The sequence below is a fragment of the Triturus cristatus genome, chromosome 4_1 (genome assembly GCF_964204655.1).
Source record: "Triturus cristatus chromosome 4_1, aTriCri1.1, whole genome shotgun sequence".
Classification (NCBI taxonomy): Eukaryota; Metazoa; Chordata; class Amphibia; order Caudata; family Salamandridae; genus Triturus; species Triturus cristatus.
In genome coordinates, this window is record NC_140585.1 from 1,126,403,039 (window position 1) to 1,126,424,660 (window position 21,622).

The 21,622-nt window shown below is 43.5% G+C and overlaps 1 protein-coding gene across 1 annotated transcript in view; it reads left to right on the forward strand.

The window, feature by feature from the left end:
* Positions 1-20,525, forward strand: part of LOC146856138 (uncharacterized) — a 187,035-nt gene extending 166,510 nt beyond the window's left edge. The window contains exons 7-8 of the mRNA XM_085654177.1: positions 15,851-15,961; positions 16,604-20,525. Coding sequence (XP_085510303.1) covers positions 15,851-15,961; positions 16,604-17,361 — 869 coding nt within the window. The 3' untranslated portion in view covers positions 17,362-20,525. The remainder of the gene's footprint in view (positions 1-15,850; positions 15,962-16,603) is intronic.
* The last annotated feature ends 1,097 nt before the right edge of the window (positions 20,526-21,622 follow it).

Here is a 21,622-nt window from a genome sequence, read left to right on the forward strand (position 1 = left end):
GTTCGCCCTAAGTTGGCAGGGTATGCCCAGACTTGGGTCCCTTGCTCACTTCGCCAGTGGATTCAAGATAGCCTGGCTGATGAGGGTCATGAACCCGAAATCGGTCCCAGGATGCTTGTTTCTGGTCCAGGGAAGACATGGCTTGGCAGTTCGGGCTGAACTGTTCCCATGAGGCACAGGGTCAGACTGATTTGCATATGGCCATGTCTGAACTGGGATGGTGGAGTGAGCTAAAGAATGATGATGGATTAAACCCAGATCAGTTGACTGGGGGTGAGTGTTTGATTTGCTCAAACGCTCCGTCCATCATCCCCTTTGGTATCGCTTTGTTCGCCCTAAATTGGCAGGGTATGCCCAGACGTGGGTCCCTTGCTCACTTTGCCACTGGATTCAAGATAGCTTAGCTGATGAGGGTTATGAACCCGAAACCGGTCCCAGGATGCTTGTTTCCGGTCCAGGAAAGACATGGCTTGGCAGTTCGGGCTGGACTGTTCCCATGAGGCACAGGGTCAGACTGATTTGTATATGGCCATGTCTGAACTGGGGTGGTGGAGTGAGCTAAAGAATGCTGATGGATTAAACCCAGATCAGTTGACTGGGGGTGAGTGTTTGATTTGCTCAAACGCTCCGTCCATCATCCCCCTTGGGTACAGTGTGGGCAGCGCGCGGCCCTAGCTGTGCACGTCCTGTATGTTAGTGTAAGACGCCCTGAGGGGGACTACATAAAACTGCCATATCCATGACCATGTCATGAGGACATGCCCTCTGCACTAATACCACGCACTACATGGACGGTTTTCCTCTGGTGAAGTATAGTACTTTATCTGGTGTATGGTGTACTGCAACCAACCAGACACTGGACAGGCCCCCTGTTAATCCATGGGTCCTACCCTGCCCGCCACTGGTGATACCTGTTTTACCTACACACAACATGGGGAAATATGCTGGCACCCATGACTGTCCATCAATGTGGGGCTGCATGACCTCTGGTGTGCAAGCGGGCCCCAAACGCCCCTTCTTCTAAAAGGGGAAGCCAGCTGCCACCAACCCCTTGACCGCGCATAGGAAATCCTGTTTTGTAGACCCAGTGGAGAGCAGCATTTATTTATTTATTTTATTTGAAAGGTTTTATATAGCGCTGGCTAGACCCGGGCATATCAGAGTGCTTTACAAGAGCAAAAGCAGTCAAGAAAAGAAGTTGTTCAGGGTAAAAACAAAACAAGCAAGTACATCTCACAATAAGTTAAAAAGGGGGCAAAAAGCACTTTACATGAGTAGAAGCAATCAAGAGGAGCCATTTTTCAGGGTAAACCAAACAAGCAGGTACATCTCAACTTTAACTTACGGGGGGCAACATTCTGGGTGGTTAGCTTGTAATAAACATCTAAATAATATAAATGGGTGAACACCTTAGGGCAGAGAAGAGAGTATCAACGGGGAAGAATAAAAGTTAGAGGTAGGGGTCACGGTAGGAGGGGGGTGGTGAACAAGAGAGGGTAAGGTCTGAGTAAACAGGATATATAAAAAGGGAGAGAAAAGTGAGAGCCAGGAAAAACAGAAAGATAACCAATGCCGGGGAAACAGAAAACAAGGTCATAGGAGAGACTATGGACCCCAATATTTGTTGAGAAGGTGATCTTTTATGCCTTTTTTAAAGCTGAGGTAGGAGGAGTTACAGCGCAGGTCCCATGGTAAGGCATTCCAGATGTTCGGGGCATTTCCGGTGAAGAAGCAAGATTGGGTGGTTCTCTTTTTTAAAAGTGGGGGGACAAGTAGGAGCACTGTAGTGCTTCTCATCAGTCTGGAGCAGCCCGCTTTATTGAGTTTGTTTGTTAAGTACAACGGGGATTGTTGGTGAAGAGCTTTGTGCGTGATAGATGCAGTCTTATAAAAGCATCTTTCTTCAATGGGCAGCCAATTTAGGGCTTTAAGGGCCAGAGAGATGTGGTTGGATCGTTTACAGGCAGTGATGAGCCTGGCCGCCAAGTTGAGCACAGCTCTAAGGGGGGCTAGGTGTACTTTAGGGGTTCCGGTGAGGATAGCATTGCCGTAGTCAAGTTTAGGGAGGACTAGTGATTGAACAACCCATTTGAAGTCGTCTGGAGGAATGAAGGGTTTGATTTTCTTGAGGTGTCGGAGTGTGAAAAGTGCTCCTTTAGCCGAGTTTTTTATGTGGTCCTAAAGAGCAAGGTTTTTGTCAAGAGTGAAACCTAGGGATTTTGCAGAGTCAGATAAGGTGAGCGAACAATTAAGGGCATTGAGATCCTTGATCCAGCGTTGGATGGGGAGCCGTTTGTTTTTTGGAGAGAAGAGAATAATCTAAGTTTTTTTAGGGTTCAGTTGAAGATGGTTGGAGAAGAACCAGGATTGGGTCTTGCCCAGGGTATTGCTTAAATGAAGTACATCGGAGTGGGATTTAATCTTATAGTAGAGTTGGGTGTCATCAGCATAGAGGTGATAGTTGATTCCAGCTTGTTTCAGAATGAGGGTAAGGGGTTCCATAAAGAGGTTGAAGAGAGAGGGGGAGAGAATAGAGCCCTGGGGGATGCCCAGGGAGACAGGTGTAGGATTGGAGAGGCAGGCGTTGATTTTTATTTGTTGTGTTCTGTGCTGGAGGAAGGACGAGAACCATTTGAGGACCAAACCATTAAGGCCAAAGCGAGCTTAAAGCAAATGAAGTAAGGATGAATGGTTAACTGTATCGAAAGCTGCAGAGAGGTCAAGGAGTATAAGAAGGCAAGCCTCTCCATTGTCTAGGGAACTGTGTACTTCATCCACAATGTTCAGCATGGCGGTTTCTGTACTGCAGCCTTTCCTGAAACCGGATTGAAAGGAGTCTGGTACGTTGAAATTGCCTATGTGTTTGTCCAATTGAAGCAAGGCACATTTTTCAAGGGGTTTAGCAAGAAGTGGGAGGTTAAAGATAGGGCGGAGGTTGTTAGGGTCGTTGGGGTCAGCAGTGAGGTTTTTAAGAATGGGAGTGATTTGTCCGAGTTGGAGGGAGTCAGGGACACATCAAGTGGCAAGGGAGGTATTGATGATTTTAGTCCAACAAGGGGCAATGATGTGGTTAAGATTGTGGGCTAGGTTAGAAGGGAGAGGGTTGTTGGTGTGCGAGGTCGGCTTTAGTTTAGGAATGATATTAAAGACTTCGAACCCAGACATAGGGCGGGAAAGGATGTCATTGGGTGAAGTTGGAATGGGTAGGTGTGTGGGAGGATTAGGTGGTAGGAACGGTGCAGAACAAGGGGGTTTGTCTATGGCAACGTCTAAGGCATATTGGGGGCTGGGCAGGTCCAGGTTTAGAGGGAAGGATTGGCCTATTTTCGCAATTTTATCCGAGAGGAAGTTGGCAATTTCCTCACATCTCTCAATTGAAGCCATCAGCTCTAGAGGGGCAGATGATGTTTGTTTTCTAACAATGTTAAACAAATCTATGGGCCTGTTTTTGGCACGATCAAGTTGAGTTTGAAAGAAGAATGTCTTTTCATTGAAAATGTGCTACTTATAAGTTGATCTAACAGATCTGAGGAGGGCAAGATGGGAGGATGAGGGGTGTTGTCTCCAAATTCTTTCTGAAAGTCTAAGTTGTCGATTTTCGTTATTGAGTTCAGTATTGAACCAAGATTTGGATTGTATTTTTCTTTGTTGTTTTAGTTTAAGAGGGACAACTTGGTCCAGGACATCTATAATGGTCTAATTAAAATGTTCCGTGAGCTTGTTAGCATTTTGGGAGAGAGGGGTGAGATGAAGTTGAGCTTGGAGTTTAGACTCAAGTTCACCGGAGGGGACTTGTTTAAGGTTTCTGGTCCACTTCCTGGGTTTGTTATTTGTTGCAGGAGGGAGTAGGGCACTGGTTGCGATCTTAAACAGAATGTGGTGATGGTCAGACAAGTCGATGGGGATGATGTTGGACAGGGAGGCCAAGTCGGTGTTGGAGATGATAGCATTGAGTGTGGCCCCTTTGATATGGGTTGGATTGTGGCATAGTTGCGTAAGGTCATTCATCTCAAGAAGGTTAATGAGGCGCATGACAGTGGGATCCACTGAATTATTCCAGTGGATGTTAAAGTCTCCTAAAAAGAGATTTTTCGAGGCAGAAAGGGAGGAGTGTGTGAGAAGGTCGGATAATTCATCGGCGTAGAGGAGAGGATCACCCGGAGGGTGGTAGATGTTATGTAGTCTAATCGGGGAAGAGCCCTTCACAGTGAGGCCAATGTATTCAAATGTCAAGTGATCCGTGTTCTTTAGAAGGGAGAGTTGAAGTTCATTTTTAAAGATTTTAGCTAGTCCACCCCCTTTTCTGTCGGGTCTGTCCTGCCTAATGATGGCGTAGCCAGGGAGGGTGAGTAAGTCAAGAATAACCATTGAGTGGTCATTGAGCCAGGTTTCGTTGAGGAAGGCGATGTCAATAGCCTCGCCGAGAATAATTTCTGACATTTCAGTCGCATGATGGACTGCCAATCTGCAGTTCACAAGCAAGCAAGAAAGGTGATTTGGTTTTTCCTTAACAGGCTTAAGAGAATGGATGGTGGTAAGTTGGGCTGGAGGTCTAGGTGAGGTGGGTGAAGAAGGGACTCTGTTAATGCCCACAATAAAAGGGATGCTGGAGTAAGGGAGGGGGTAATCCATTATCTGAGGCTTAGGTAGGTAGGAGTTACATAGGTTCATAAGGTCAGAAGTGGAGAGGTAGCTAGCAGCACGGAGTGGCCTGTGTGTGCGACTGCAAAGGAGAGTAGTCCGCCACCGGGTGTGTTGTGAAAAGTTGTGGGAGCAAGAGCGAAAGGAATCAGTGTGATTGGGGCAGGTCCTGGAGTTGAGGGAGTTAAAATTCCCTCCGTGTTAGTTCAGTAGTCATAACGGAGAGTTTGTGTTCTTGCGTTCAATGTTGTTTAGTGTCTGTGCTATAAGATTGAGGGAGAAACCAGCTGAGAAGGAGGAAGGGGATGAGGTGGGGTCGGTGTTGACAGGAGAAGGCAGTCCCACAAGTGGAGGGGGGAGTAAGGCCAGGGGAGGGGGTCTGAACAGTGGTCAGACTGTTGTACAAAGGATTGTGCGTAGAGTGGGACGGGTCAGTAATAGAATCAGGAATAGTGGTGGGAGAGGGCAAGAGAGAGTGAGGGTTGCAGAGATCAACCACATCGAATTGATTGGGAAGGAGGCTATTAGGAGAGGGAGAGTTAGACTTAGAGTAGAGTGCAGTAGGAGATCCCAGGGGCGGGGGCTGTAAGTAGGAGTAGCGTTACAGGGAGAGAAAGGAAGGATAATAGGGGATGGAGGGGAAAGAGTACGAGAAGGAGCATAAGACCAAGAGGTCAGTACGGAGGGAGTTCCAGGGGGAGGTATGTGAGTTGGGGAAGAGTTAGTGGGAGATTCTGGGAAGATTGAAGGGTCAGGGGAGAGTCTGTTGAAGGGAAGAGGAGAGGTCGGAGCATAGGACATAGCGGAGAGTGCAGAGGATGTCCCCAGCGGGGGCAAGAGAGTAGGTAGAGAATTAAGGGGAGAGTCAGGGAAGGTGGTAGGGGCAGGAGGGAAAGGTGGATGATAGGAGTAGGAGGAGGAGACGAAGGATTAGACAAAGAGGAGAGTGCAGGAGGAGTCCCGGGAAGGGGCAAGTAAATAGGAGAAGAGTTAGGGGGAAAGTCAGGTAGGACAGTAGAGGCAGGAGGGAAGCAATCAATGGTATGAGTAGGGGAGAGATCAAACAGTCTTGTGGGAGCGGTGGGGGGGTCCTCCGCGGATGATGGGGCTTCCTCAGAGACTGTGAGTGAGGTTGCGAAGGGTAGTAGAGGGAGGGCCTGAATCGGGTTGGCAGGAGACGACATATGGGCATCAGGCAATTGGGTTAATTAAGGATTAAGAGGTAGTTGGGAGAGTTGATAGGACAAGGTACTGAAATGGTTGTCGAAAATGTTGTGGTGGTATACAGATGCTTGAATAAAAATGTTACCGGTTTTGAATATGGAAATGTCAATTTCACCGAGAAAGGCTAGGGATGGGGTTGTTGATAGTTTGAATCCGTACGGAATTTTGCTTGATTTAGTGATTGGAAGATGGAGAAGGAAAGAGTTTTTCCATTCAGTGGGGTGTTTGGAATAGAAAATAAAGTTTGTTTTCATTGGAGAGGAATGGCTGTGGTATGTATCAACTATTAGCGTTTTTTAGAGAAACATGTTACTTGCTTTATAGAGCCTGGTGCACTGGGTACCAACCAATGCGTGATCTGGAGCTCCTCAGAGGGTCCGATTCACCACGGTAGGGGTGCATGCATTAGCTGAGCTGTTTTCACGGGCCCCCTGCGTACTTAGGAGATGTAACTTTTCCCAACTGGGCCTATATATTGCAGATTAGGGGTCCTGCGTGTGGAAAGGGGCAAGATTGGTGAGTGAGGCACCAACTTGGGGCTCTGACCTTGCGACGAGAGGTGGTCACTGCTGGATCTTGCTGCACTACTGGATAACGCTTGGGCGGTGACTGGCGAGAGAAGTAATATGGCCAAGGATAAATATTCCAAGCCCTCCAAGCAGGGCAAAATTGACCACTAACCAAAGCTGACCCGCGCGCCCTGAGCATGCCAGATAATATGGCCCTGTTGCTAGCAACCCAGTCTTCAAAAGAAGCTCTGGAGGGAAAGATTGGTGAGGTCCGGTCGGAAGTGCCCCTCTTACGGCAAGACCTGCGGGATATATCGGAGAGGGTTACTATGGCGGAACATAGAATTTAGGAGGTAGGGAACTTAACGCACAGACTTCATAGGGAGGTTTCAGAGCTCGAGGCTGCGGCAAAGGATCTCCACTGTTGGGTGGAGGATGCAGAAAATCGAGCTGGAAGGAACAATCTACAATTTGTGGGCTTCCCAGAAGGGGTCGAGGTTCCCAATATGGGGGCTTTTCTGAACAAATGGCTGCTGGCCTCCCTCCCGCTTGAATAGTTCTCCTCATGCTTTATTTTAGAACATGAACACAGAGCATTGACTGCTAGACCACCTCCAGGTGCCTCCCTGCATCCAGTAATTGCACGCTTTCTGAACTTCCTAGACAGAGACAGGAAATTGACGGAGGTCTGCCGTTTGGGAGAGATCCGTTAAGAAAACTCCAAAAGTTTGCTGTTCTCCGATTACTCCTGCGAGGTAAAGATACAGCGACGCACCTTGAACTCTGTTAAAACTAAATTGAAAGCCCTCCAACTGCCCTATATGTTGTTGTTTCCAACAAAGCTCAAGGTCCTATTCAAGAGCAAGGCATTTTTCTTCCAAACCCCAGAGGAGGCTTGGAGTTGGCTAGAGGAGTGTCCACCTCTGGGGAGGGCTAGAGGAGACCAATCTGGGAAGGATACCCCCTTTCCCGGGGGCAGGGGGCGAGACCTAAGACACGTTGGACCGGGAGGAGGAGACGGAACCTGCCTGATGGGCCATGGCGTAAGGGGACCCTAGTAGCAGAGAGCAATGGGAGAGGAGACCGGGTAGGCCTTTGGACACTGAGAGGGGATTACCCATGGACCCCAAGAAGTCCAAAACAGCTCGGGAACAGAGCGGTCAGACCCCAGATGCTATGGAGAGGGACTTATCCTCAGATACAGATGACCCACACCCTTTGGTTAAGGAGATCGAACTCCTGGAGCAGAACCAAATGGGCTCTACCTCCTCCGCCAGGGATCACTCAATGGAACAGGATAGGCTTGGCAAATGAATAGTGACAAAGGGCTTCTATTGATTTTTAAGGGGGATGATTGAAACTAATCTGCCACACCTCTAAAGCTCTCAGAGGCTTCTGAAAGAGTGTTTGTATTCTACTCTCTTATTTTCTTGTTTCCCTTCCTTTTTTCTTATTTCCCTTTTTATTTTTTTATTTATTAGTGATCCAGCGGTAATTTCACGGTAATTTCTCAATGCAAAACCTCACTTACCTTTAGTTTACAGCTTTAAAGGTGATGGACCTTTGCCACCATGTATCATCTTCAGGAGATTTTACATAAACATGAAAAATCAAAATGCAATTAATATTTAGGCCAATAAAGAGAATTGTGAGTATTTGTAAAGGGTTTTATTTTCCAGTTAAAAGTTAAGGTTCTCTGACCCTTTATTCATTAGTCAAATATCAATCAGGTTACAGAATTGAAAATAGGAAAATAGAATTAATACAGAACATAATACAGATTGAATACAAGGCATTCCATAAAGGAAGGGAATGAGGCATCAAATGTCAGTCAGAATTCTTTAAAGAGTTCAGGAAAATATAATTCAAGAGTGAGTTTTGCAAGGCTAAACAATAATTAATAATTGGCAAAAATCTCCCATAAAGAGAAATAAATGCATAAGACAAATACATCTTTTCAAAACTGGTTAGTTAGTCAAAGCATAAACTTAGAGCTTTAGCATCTAAATCTAAACCTGTTCCATCAGCTGCTCTTTCTGCCCTGATCTGCTCATCTGTCTCTCACACAGAGAGGTTGCCCTCCCTTCACAAGACCACAGAGGAATGTGAACTGCCTTGCCAAAAATATGACGTGCAAGGCTAGCCTATGCCTCACTGCCCCCTCCTCCCTCGGTCTCTCCTCGAACGCAATCTCCTCCCAGGCTGTACCCGCGACGTTCACGTACCTAACCCATATGATGTCTGGTTTGATCTGCTTCTTCTCCACTCCTCTCTCCTATCTCCTCTAGCCCGACACGCCCCCTAAGGGTCATTATTTATACTCTAATTCTTGGCTGACTATACTAATAATGTTGCAGTTTCAGTAGAAACTCGCACTGTGATTGGTTAGCATAGGTGACATGAAGGGTCTTACCATCTTGTTCTCATTGCAAATCCAACTCATACCGGTTTTAACAAAGGAAGCGTTAAGGCTTAATACAGTCATATGTTTCACCATCAATAATTATTCAAATATTGCAACATTTAAGCAGAATATTGTATCAGACCATTTCCTTCTCCCTTTCACATCGCACACAGGGATGACACTTTCCCACAAACACTGGTACATTGGCAAGATGACAGGAGTGTACAGTCATTGTGGCCTTGACCCATGTGTCTTCACTTGAGGCACTTGGCAGTTCATGCTGCTGACACAATCTTCTGCGCATGCGCCTCTCATTCAGCACACTGCTAACAATTCTCAGCCATTCTGGATTCTTGGGCATCCATTTTATTGGTGGGCCCAAAAACAAAACAAACATAAAAGAATATTAATTTATGGAGAAAAAAACCCATTATGTTTACCTCCCCCATACTAGTACCCTGTATTAGTTATTAGCTAGCAAAAGCTATTAGTTTAAAGCAGCTTTTCTATTATTTGTGCACAACATGCAAAAATGTGCAATGTACAACATAGCATAAACATGCACCAGTGCAAAATTTCAAAGCGCAAACAGTTAATACTTACTCATAGCAACATGCTCTAATGTTTTAGATAGCTTTTCATGCAAAATGCATTTGCCCCACGTGTAGTGTTGGTGCATGGTTGATTAATTAATACATATTATAAAAAGATGTGTTATGAACTGAATATGCATTGTCTAAATATGCAACAAGGCCAAAGTCTCTTGAGACAGGAACAGGGAGTGTAGATGTTATCTTCAAAGCAAAAGAGGAAACTGAAATCCCAAGTTTTCTACACTGCAAAAACACATGTTAATTCAGCACAATTATGAGCTACTTTAAAAGTTCAGAGAAAAAAACATTCTGTAAATTAAATGTACATTCTATAGTGAGGTTAAATCTAAACTCAACACATTAACATACATGAATAATTAATTAAGCATGGTTTTAAATTAAAGCATTTCAGACTTAAAGCATTTTGACCAGGCCTCGTTTCATGTCTTTCACTTTGCATGCACCAAAAGTGCCACTTTTAAAAACCATTTTATTAGGCCTCATTTCATGTTTCATGTGCCATTTGTTTTCACTTGCACCAAAATCTGCGTGCCATTTTAAATGCAGTCTGTCTGAAACACAAAACAGAGCGATGCTTAATCTTGATAAAATCTAGCTCTATGATTAGCATCGGTAAGTTGGGAGTTATTGATGGGCGGTGGGCTACAGACCTCTCATACTCTCTTCATGTGTGTTCCAAGCCAAATGTTATGGTACAGTTCGGGGGGAGCTGCTCGGGGTGGGGTGGAGGGACGGTTGGGGGGATTAATTCTGTTATAGTATAATATGTTTGTTTGTTTTTGAAGGAATGTGGTTGTGGTTTCACTTTACTGGGAACACATGCAGGCACAGAGAAACACTGACCCCTCCCAGATGGCACTGCATAACTCTATAGAAGACCAGTCGCTCTCTAGACTGACCTGGAATGTCAGTGGTCTGGACAACAAAATTAATAGAGCTTTGGTGGTGCAATTTCTCAAGCGCATGCAATCCGATATAGTTTTTCTTCTGGAGAACCACTTACAGGGGTCACACTGCAGGTTTCTAGGACGGGGGCCTATACTATCCTTGCACATGCAAGAGTCACCAGAGGAGTGGCCATTTTGGTAAAGAAGAATCTCCCCTTCTGGGTAACGCGGACCTGGCTAGAGCCCAATGGTAGATATGTTGGAGTACAGGGATGGAGGGGAAGGTCAGAGATGACCCTGCTGAGTGTATATGCCCCCCGAGACTCTAGGCATCTAACTTGGCCAAGATAACACCTATTCTTTTAGATTCTACCTCCACAGTCCATACCATGGAAGGCAATTTTAATGATAATTTGACCCCTGGTCTCGACCGATTGGGGAAACAGACTGCAACCCCTCAAAACACTGCATTGGCACAACTTGTGGATGTGAAGGGTCTGGTCGATCTTTGGAGGAGCTTATACCCTCCAGATTGGAAATACTCCTTCTTCTCAGGGGCTCATAAGGTTTACTTAAGATTGGATTATATCTTTCACCCCGGGGAAAGATTGAGGAGATACAAAAGCCCGGCTACTTAACAAGGTGTCTGTCCAAGCGCTCACCCTTATTGGTCCAGGTGGTACACTTCAGGGACAGGTGCAATACCGGATGAAAGTTAAATGCTTGGAACCTGAAAGACGAAGCTCACGGACTCGGAATAGATACAGAGCTCTATTTTACCGAAAATGAAGGGTTTGCAGAGTCCAAAATTGTGCTGTGGGAAATGTACAAGACAGTCCTCCGAGATAGGGTCCAGAACGGACTGTATATAAAAAGAAGAAGAGCCGGCGGAGCTCGAGGGATTGGAACAACGGATCTTGCAGCTTGAAAAGTCCCCGGGGACGGAGGCGGTTCTTCTGTTTCTCTGATAGATTGCGACTGTACAAACAGAATATAGGGATTTAGCACAAGAAGCTGCCAAGAAGCAGATGTTGGCCATGCTGCACCTTCTCTACGAGATGGATGACAAGGCCGGCAAGCTCCTGGTGTGGCTGAGTGGGCGGAAAAGGGAAGTTCGCTGGGAACAAACAATCCTCAGCCCTGCTGGGGTAGCCCTTGACACTGACGCCCTTATTATTAAAGAATTTGCTCGCTATTACGAAGGAGTTTTATAGGACTAGACAGCTTCATGGCTCAGATACTATTGCACAATATTTGGTCATGAACCCCACTCTGGTGCTGGATGTGGAGGTCCGTGACTCGCTAGAGGATGAGCATACGCTGAATGAAATACAGGCTGCCATCTCCAAGCTGAGAACTAGGAAGACCCCTGGGCCCAATGGGATCCTGGTGCAATTTTACAAAGGATATGCGAATACACTGTGGCCCCACCTTCCGAATCTGTTTTTGGCGGCCCAAGATGCGGGGGAGCTCCCCCAGACCTGTGGAGGGCCACTATTGTGATTGTCCTGAAGTAAGGGAAGCCCAGGGACAAATGTGATTCTTTCTGTCCAATCTCTTCACTTAATGTTGAGACCAAACTACTGGGCGCAGTCTTGGCCCGGCAGGTCGACCCACCTCAACATGAGGTACACGCATAACTGGCTAATCACAACACAGACACGCACTACACCACACATCTTTCTCTCTCTAGATACTGAGAAAGCATTTGACGTACTTCATTGGCTCTTCCTTATGCAGACATTATTAAGGTTTGGCTTTGGCCCCCAATTTAGAAAGTGGGTGGTGCTGCTTTATAAGAACCCAGTAGCCACACTTAAGGTCAGTGGGAAAACGTCAGCTGATTCCCAATCAGCAGGGGAACCAGGCAAGGCTGCCTCCTATCTCAACTTTTATTCACCTAACGTTTTAATTCTTGGCTTTTGCAATGCGACTACACCCTGGGGTTGGAGGGTTCTGCATCATGGATAAACAGGAGAAAAAAATCTCCTTGTATGTTGATGACATTCTTTTATATATCACTAACCCAGAATCCACTATCCCGACGCTTTTTCAGTTGTTGGGGAACTACGGGGCCCACTCATGCTACAAAATTAACTGGGATGAAGTAAGTCTTGTATGCGCCGCGGGGAATGCATGACCAACTGTGCCCCTACCACATGGGCTTTGGATTCCTAAATCTGGCTTTAAATACTTGGGGATATTCGTCACCTCACGAAAAGATCTCTGCGCAAGCTACAATGTTGGGACGGTTCTTTCAGATTTCAGGTTGATGTGGTACGATGCAGGCGCTTGCCTCTTACCCTGATGGGATCGTGCGGTCCTATTCAAAACAATTACACTCCTCAAGTTCCTCTATGCACTTCAGAATACTTATTATCCAGTCTCCCAGACGGTATTCACTAAAATCAATTGGGAACTGAGGCTCCTGCTTTGTAATGTGAGACACCAGAGAATTCTGTTCAAAACCCTACAGCGTAACCAATGCAATGGAGGGCTTACACTGCCAGATGTTGAAGGATACTACTGAGCGTTCTAGCTGATAAATATAAATATTTGGATTTATGCCCCGCAGGATCACCCCACGTTTCAACTTTAACATGCATTGATGGCGCACACAACCTACTTGCATTATCTTTATAGAGGGAGGGGCACCCAGACGTTGCCGCTGGCAACTGAGGTCACACTGGAAGCCTGGGGCAAAGACACGAAGGCGTTGGGATGGGCCCGCAGGATCACCAGGAAATTACTACTCTGAAAAGTTATCTGGCTGCAGGAGTTCACAAAACTGTGTGGATTTGAACCGTTGGGATACCAACGGTATCTTCAAATTGAGTGATATCCTAGAACAGGGGGACTTCATGCTCTTTTCCTTGCTGCAAAGGAAATTTGATAAACACTGGACCCGATTTTTAAAATATGCACAATTGAGGCTTGCCTTTTGGGCCAACGGGTTAGAACGGCAGTTACCGGAATTCGCCCCATTAGAGGGTTGAATATTAATGGATGAATTGGACAGGGGTGCAATCTCTGCCACTAATAGAATGATCAAAAATATTATGCCACACTCCCTTGACCGGTTGTGTGAGGGATGGCAAAGGGATGTGGGAGACCTTGAGTATGTAGACTGGAAGGCAGCATTGATGCACCCATGTGGAGTAGCTATCCAGTCGCGCCTCCACCTGATACAGTTCAAAATCCTTCTTTGGGATTACTGTGATCGCCAAAAGCTGCACAATATTGGGAAGTAACCTGCTCTGAACTGTCTGCGTTGTAAAAACACTATAGGGACTTTTATTCACACGATCTGGGAGTGTCCTCACATAAAACCCTACTGGACAGCAATCCTTCAGGAACTTCCCATCATTTTGGAGGTTTCGCTGGCGCTTGGATCACAGTTTGTTCTGCTGGAGACCCAAAGCGATGTAGATGTCCCTCGTTTCAAATTGCTCTTTAGTTCATTGGTTCTGGTGGTAGCCAAGAGAGACTTGATCAACTACTGGGATGTGCCAGAAGTACCCTCCATACAAGAACGGCAGAGGGGATGAACCTCTACATGGTGACAAAAAGGTGCCATATACTGTTACAGGCTGTCCCCCCAAGTTTTACAAGGACGTACTATGGAATGAGTTCCCTGGAGGGAGACTTTGGGGTGACATCAAGCCAGACTCCTGGTCAGGGGTGATTGCTATGACACCGTTCTGCATTGTCTACTTTGCATTGTTTAATATTTACGATGTGCCTGTGTGTCCTAAGACGCTAAGACGTATATTAAGCATCCTATTGCAGCACAGTACAAAAATGTCAGCGTTATATTGACACTAATGTATGTAGCGAGTGAATATATTGCCTTTGTTGGTTTATGTATCTATATGAAACCTGAAAAAATAAAAATATATTTTAAAAAAACACAATTACTTTTGAACAAGTCTCAGAGGGCGTTAGGTATCAGCTTATCACAATGGACAGCTCCGTGCGCTTCCAGCTGCAGCCTGGAGAATTCCACTTTTAGGGACACTTTTCTACATTTCTAGGAGGATCATCAAAGACATCCCATTGCTCAGATACTACTTCTGCAAATTCAGCAATGGTGGTTCCTCAACCCTTACACCTGTAACAGGCCCCCAGAACCGCTATGGCTTTTGTACCACTGCCTTGCTTCCTTGACAAAGAGCTACCTTATGGCAGGTTCTGAGCCTCCACCCAGCACAGTTTGATCAGACACCTTCTCTGGAGAATCTGTTGTGTCTTCTTCTCTGCGCGTGATCACAGGTGTTGCTGCAAGCTTGGATAAAGAAGGGAAGAAGCAAAACAACTTATTCTAGTCAGAGTTTACAAGCTTTGTGGGAGGTGGATCTTGGAGAGTATATTGTCCCAGGACACTGGAAATCTCGTTGCTCTTAAACTAAGATGGTGTTGATTAACGACAATGACAAACTGATCCATTTCAAATTCCTCAATAGGCTATACTATTCTTCCAGTATTCTCCACAGGATTGATTCTTAATGACCTGTAGTAAATGTGGAAGCACCTCTGCTGCCGTCTTCAACGAAGCATGAACGTACTGAGGGATGGTTATAAATTGTTGGAGAGCCCCATGGACTACCCCCATAACATCCAGAGGATTGGTTGCATTACTTATCCTTCTCGCTAAAAGTTATCTGTTGCAGGTCTGGATAAGGGAGCCTCTATCAAAGCTTTAAGCCTTGCTGCAAGACGTTTTATATAACGCAAACTCGACTTGAAGGTATCAGAGCATTTTACATGAGCACCAGTTGATTTACAGACAGACACATTCATGTTGTTAGCCACGAAGATATTAAGTAATTTGCCCAGAATCAGAAGGATATTGAGCATCCCTGCCGAGACTTGAACCCGGTTTCCATGCTTCTAGGTTGACCGCTCGAGCTGTTAGGCCAAATCCCCTCCTCTACTTGATCAAGTAGTTCTACATGTTTGTTCCGGCTAAGAGTGATGTAATGGTACCTGTTTTCTGTTTGACTACGAGTTGGCCATGTATGTTGGTTTTGCATTGAAAATTCTAAATATAGTTTACAAATAGTGTTCTCAGGCTTTTCAATATTGCAGCCCGAAAACAAAGGGTTAAGCAAGAGAAAAGTATTGTGCCTGCTGTTGGAAATGGCTGATGGCCTGACACATTTGGCTATTGCAGTGGGTACCATGTGAGGGGTGCAACATTCAAGGTATTGAGTCTGATCTAAAATCACCTGCATACAGTGGAGATATAAAACTCCTTGGACACATATCTTGTTAAGACCACATGTATAGTGTCAGGATTCAAAATGCATCTACTGAGAACTTTAATCTAACCCTTCCAGTGCTTTTTCCACAGAGGACAATTATATGCAGGGCAAACGTTCTTTCATCTCAGGTTAGCCTATGACGCAAACATGGTTTCATTGCAAGTGGGTTTAAAAGAGGAAAAAAACACCCTCGATCAGAAATGTGTCATATGATTAGTGTAATCAGCATTGAGGAGGTGGTGGATAAGGGGATTCTACACCCCCTGCAATAGTTTTATACTTACTGGGAGTGTTTTCTTTCTTATAGAAGATGATGATATCTCTCAAGTCCTATCGTTCATCGTTAAAGAAGATGCAATGACCCACTCCATTGATCACCAGACCTCAAAGACAAGAAGCGATAACAATACTTTCACTGGTGAGTAAGAAGAGTTCTTCAGGGGAGAATCTCTGTAAAATAATATCTAAGCAAGGTTCTCACTATTCTCAGAAACCAGTACCTACCATTTATGTGTGTTTGGAGTTCTAGAAAGGAAGGAGCAGATATTCAAATAGTAATTTTTGTGCGACCATATGTATTCTTTTTAACATAGGAATTCTGAGTCTTTTGCATCACTATCCAGAGTGGCCACCTTTAAATTCACTCTGGTGACACACATTGAAATGTCATTGATAAATTAGGTATCATTATCACTATGAAAGCACTCTGAGCCAGCTGGGACTGTAGGGAGAAATATTAAGTTTAACTATTCGTTGAAATTGTCGACAAGTTAAATAAGATTTAAATCAAGAATGTTTACATTGAGGTAAAATACTGCACTAAGGAAATGGTAATGAATTTAGTCATGCATGCCACCAGCAAGAACCACTGTTCTGGTGTATAATTGTTTTCATGTGTCACTAGTGCCTTTTCAATATTGCAATATCCATGTCTGAAGTTAACATGTAAAATTAAAAAGTTGATTGTTTTATTATATTTGTGTTAATAAAATGTTGAGTATTTAAGACTCACATTGATTTTCTTCTTTTAAAGTGTAACATGTGTTTCCTTCGATTTAAGGTGTAAGTAAACCTGTAAACTCAGATAAACAACAAGGAAGCTACTGTGAACGTTCCTACTCTCATCATGAATCTGAGGCAAGCTATGGCCCAAAACTAGATTTTAATAATCAGAACAGAAACTACACAGAAGGAAAAGGATACACTTACCCTGACTATGGTGGCATATTTAATCCATGGCCAAATATTGTTAAACACGAATGCAGTCAAGAAGCACCTGAACCACATACCTCTAGTGAATACGAGAAGAATTTCATTGCTTCTGCAACTTCAAGCCTGCACCTAAAAATACAACCTGAAGTAAAAAGTTGTGTATGTAGTCAATGTGGAACTTCTTTTGAACATCTATCAGATCCCAGTGCACCTCACCTATTACCCACTAGAAAGCAACTGAATACATGTACTGAATGTGAAAATAAGTGTAAACAGGCAACCAACCAGAAAAAAGACACAGCGAAAGAAAAATTCTTTGTATGTAATGAATGTGGGAAAAGCTTCAAAACGGCCCCTACTCTCAAGAGACATCACCGGATACATACAGGCGAGAAGCCTTTTGTCTGCAGTGAATGTGGAAGGTGTTTCCGAAGGTCCGAAGCGCTAGTGATACACCAGCGAGTACATACTGGTGAGAAACCATATGTATGTGTTCAATGTGGAAAGCATTTTAGACAGATGCCACACCTCATCAAACATCAAAGAATGCATATGGGGAAAAAAGTCACTCTGAAAAAGCCTATAGTGGGGAAGAAAACAACGTAAAGTAAAGTATTCAGTAAAAAGGATGCAAGTACAGGTGCTCAGATGAAGAGATCGAGCTAAACACACAGCAAGGAGAAACACACCGCCCCAAAGTTCTGTGGAAATTTAAATTAGCTCTCTTTGGAATTTTTCCATAAGGATGTCATGAATTCAAACTCTAAATAAACATGCTATTCTTGCTCTTAACAAATTTTGGATCAGTTTTTACTGATTCAACCGGAAAGGATAAAAAAAACTTCCCTGACCATCAGTATCGTCATGGACCATGAACGCTTCTCTAAAGAGCAGGAGGCATGAATACTGATACATCTAATGACAACAGAAAAATGTAGCTACATCAAAAGACTGGGGTGTGAAGACGGTAAGGCCTTTAGGAGGAGTAAATACACAGATTACTCCATCAACAAACGAAAGCAGTCCAATCAGAAAGCTTACACATGATCCCCACAGAACACATTAAGGGAAAACAAGCACAGGGAGCTCCTCATCATACTACCAAAATTGTTTTGAAACTGACTGAACTACAGTTAATGCCATGTTGAAAGTGCTCAAGTTGGGGGAACATTCCATTGCACTTTGTTTTAGAATGTACTTATAAAGCAAGGAATGAAACTAGAGGGTGTCTGCCCCAAACCACGGACATTTAAACAAAAATCCAGAAACTACAGGGAAGGTGATTGGTGCATATTGCTTCACACTTTATGCGTTGAGTAAAGTGAGTCTCTGGCTCAAGTTTTGTTTTCACGAGGGAACTTAGTCCAATGCACCAGCGCTGACTGTGACAGACAGATTATTATAGCCCCGCAGACCCCCACCCAAATAAACAAATGAGGTGGTGTCAATGCTTCTGGATTACTAACAGGGAACAGTGGTAATCCAAATGAACGTTCATTAAGGATTAAAACTCTCACGATCACGAGAAACGGAATATGTTTTTAAACATTTGTATTTTTAAAAAGTTATTTTAAAATGCTGGGATATAGTACAAATAATATTGATAACATCACAGAAGATAATAAAAAGTAGTGAAAACAGGGACAAATCGTAACGTCACAATTTATAACCCTCACTGTGCTATCACTAAGCGCTATGCTAGATTTAGAAAAGGAATAAATAATAAGCCTGAGTTTCGGAGGTGGTGCACACATCTGGACAGCAGGGTTTGTTGTCTGTTTGGAATAGCTTGTCAGCTATTTCGAGCACAAGGCGAAGAGCTAAGAGGTTGTGTCTAGAAGAGAACACAATCCTGGCACCAGTTTGTGAAGGCTGAATGGATTGCTTTGCAGAGCCTCAGGGAGTCTTGCTGGAGGCTTCTTTGGTTGAGGTGGAATCTGGTGCTGTGCTGTGCTCATCTGGGTTAGTGACCTGGGTGAAGTTTCTCTCCTAAGTAAGTGGTCAAATGGTAGTCCTTCTATGTTGTATCGTATCTAAGATGGAATTTGCAATGTCACCTTAGGAATGTTTTGACATAATCATATACATCAGTGGATATACTAATAAGGTACAAATACATCAAAATAGACTACATTATTTGGGTTATATTTGTTATACGACCTTGAAAAAGATACCTGTCCCAGACTGATGTCGCACTAGGGGGGTTTGTTGGTGTCTATATCTGAATGGTTTGGCGCTTTCACAGTTCTTGGAAGGATCGGCATAGATGACATCTGCATCAAAGGCAGACAAGTTGATGATTCTGCATGATTTGACAAAAAATGGCAGCCTCCATTGTCAAAGATGGCAAACTCCATGGCCTAAGATGGTGACCTCCATTACCTGGGATTGATTTGAGCAAGTGATTACAATAATAGAATTGTAGAGGGAAACAGTCATAAGATTTATGACATTGCTGAAATAATTTCTAAACTTAATAGTCACTAAATTATCACTGAATATGTTTTTGATTAGCGTTGCTTATAAGATATAGTCATTATACACTTACAGAATACAAGTACATACCAGAAACATGCATTTGATGAAATATACATTCATCACTTGTTACATTTTCAATAAAATGTTTTCAAACTGAAATGGTACCAGTTGGATTAGATAAAACAGCTCTCGATTTGAACAGAGCAAAGAAACCACATCATTTTCTGATGTTGCTGGAGCAGATGGAGGACATCCTTGCTGTAGATGGAATCTAATGAAGAAGAGATATCTTGTGGCCTTATTCTGATTAGAGCATGTTTTGGCACTGCTGGTGAATTTGTAGTTGGTGATTTTGATGACCCATCAGCTTTGCATTGCAACAGGTTAATAGGTTGCACTAACCTGTTGCACTGCACTTTGAAACAGCTCCTTTTCTTGTACATTGACAAAAGCCAAGTGCTCACAGATAGTTGCTCCAAAACTAGAATGCCACTTCTATAGTACTGCTTCTCTGTAGATAACTGCATTGCATGCTTCTTGTTTTAAAAAAAAAGACGTTGTTGTGCAACAAGGCACCCAAGTCAATAGGAAATCCAGTATTTGACCTCTCTTTCCTTCTCAGATGAAAACTAAAATCTTTGCCGGAAAAGAAAAGCAGTTTTCTTGCCGCTTGAGGTTAAAATACCTGTTTTGGAATCTAGGTTTTAACAAGCTCTTTTTAATTTGCCAATGTACATAAGTCCATCAAATCTATTTTTGTACCAAGAGACACTTTCAAAACAATCTTTTTCACAAGAAAATATAAAATAATAACAATGTTTTCATTTGTTTTTGTACAGTTAGCATGTGGGCGTTCTAAAACATGAAGCCTAGAAGCATATGTATGTATCTTGAAGCCATTAGGCTTTACATTAAAATCACTGAGTCAAATAGAAACTACCTTGCTGAATACAGTCCTTTTGAAAATACTATTCTGAATTGTTTCATTTAAATTATTATCACTAATGTATTTTTTCCAATGCTTGTAGCTCTGGATAGTAAAAGTGTGTGGTATCACTGAGACTGTGAATGTTAATTGTGTTTAAACAGATTTCTCTGAAGTTTCTCTGTTTTCTGCGTTTAGCAAAAAGCAGATGTGCTTGGGGCGTTAGCAATGTTGAATAAGAAAACTTTCTTTGAAAGTTTTGTTTATTTCTGTGCAAGGTTTTGCAGTGTTCCTATTGTGTATAATTGTACATTTCTCAGAATGTATTGCTTTTGTGAATTTCATATAAAGTACAATTATGAAATCAGTACATTTATTTTTAATTTAAAACATGAAAACATTAACCTTCATTTTCAAAGGTAGCATAAACAGACTAATCAATCAGTAATTTGTTGTACAGTATCAAATTCCTGTGGGCCTCAAAAGGAATCAGGAGGAATCGTATAATTCATTAAAACTTTCAATACGCATGCCAATTGTAATATATCAGTGGGTCCCATAACTTAATAAGGAACTCTTTTGCACGCTATGCCCTCGGGCACAGGATAACCCTTAATGTTGTCAGCTCAGAGATTTTGTCGAGCTCTGTGGGATGAGAGATACAGTTGAACTTCTTAAATTATGGTTTGTGGAACCGTATTTTCAGTGACGTAATGTCGATTCAGTAGCAGTAGAACAATAGTCAGCACTGTCAACCACATGATGAAAAAGAAACACTGTTGTAGAGATCCAAACATAGGACCACGGTGGTATCAGGTACCAGTCACAAACCAATGATATGCATGAACAAATCAATTGCGTACAGTGACTGTGGATTGAGATGAAATGTACTTTGTGTGGAATTCAGACTTATTTTCATAAAGCATTGCTGCCCTAAATGGTATCATCGATGTTGACTCCTGCTGAGGTTCATGGTAAACCAGAGCAGTAGTTGAGAGCATAGAATTGCTGAAATTGCAGCAGCAGGTTTCTCTGTGGAATCTGGAACTTGGTGTAAAGATGGAGACTCAGTAGGCTCTGCAGTCCCCGGAATGGGACTCAGGATACCAGCATCACTGTACTGTTCAAGGGGTAGTTTCTCCAGAGAAAGGAGAGACTGAGAGGTTGTACTCTAAAGGCACTTTGGTGTCAAAAGGGGGTCTGTTGAACAGAATCAAACACATGATGCTTTTAATGTGAGCGGTGGACACCTTGTTTTTCTTTGAATCAGGCAGTGGAAGCAGGATCAGACAACACAAATCAGGGAAGTAAGAGCGCTAAGTTACAGAAGGTATCGAGCGAAATCCTAAGCCTGATGAGTAGACAATAGTCACATGCAGTATGGGCAGCAGTACACTTTATTGGCACTATCAGAGTTTAGCACTCTAATGAGGAAGCAATAAAGTTATCAAGAAGTATGCCACA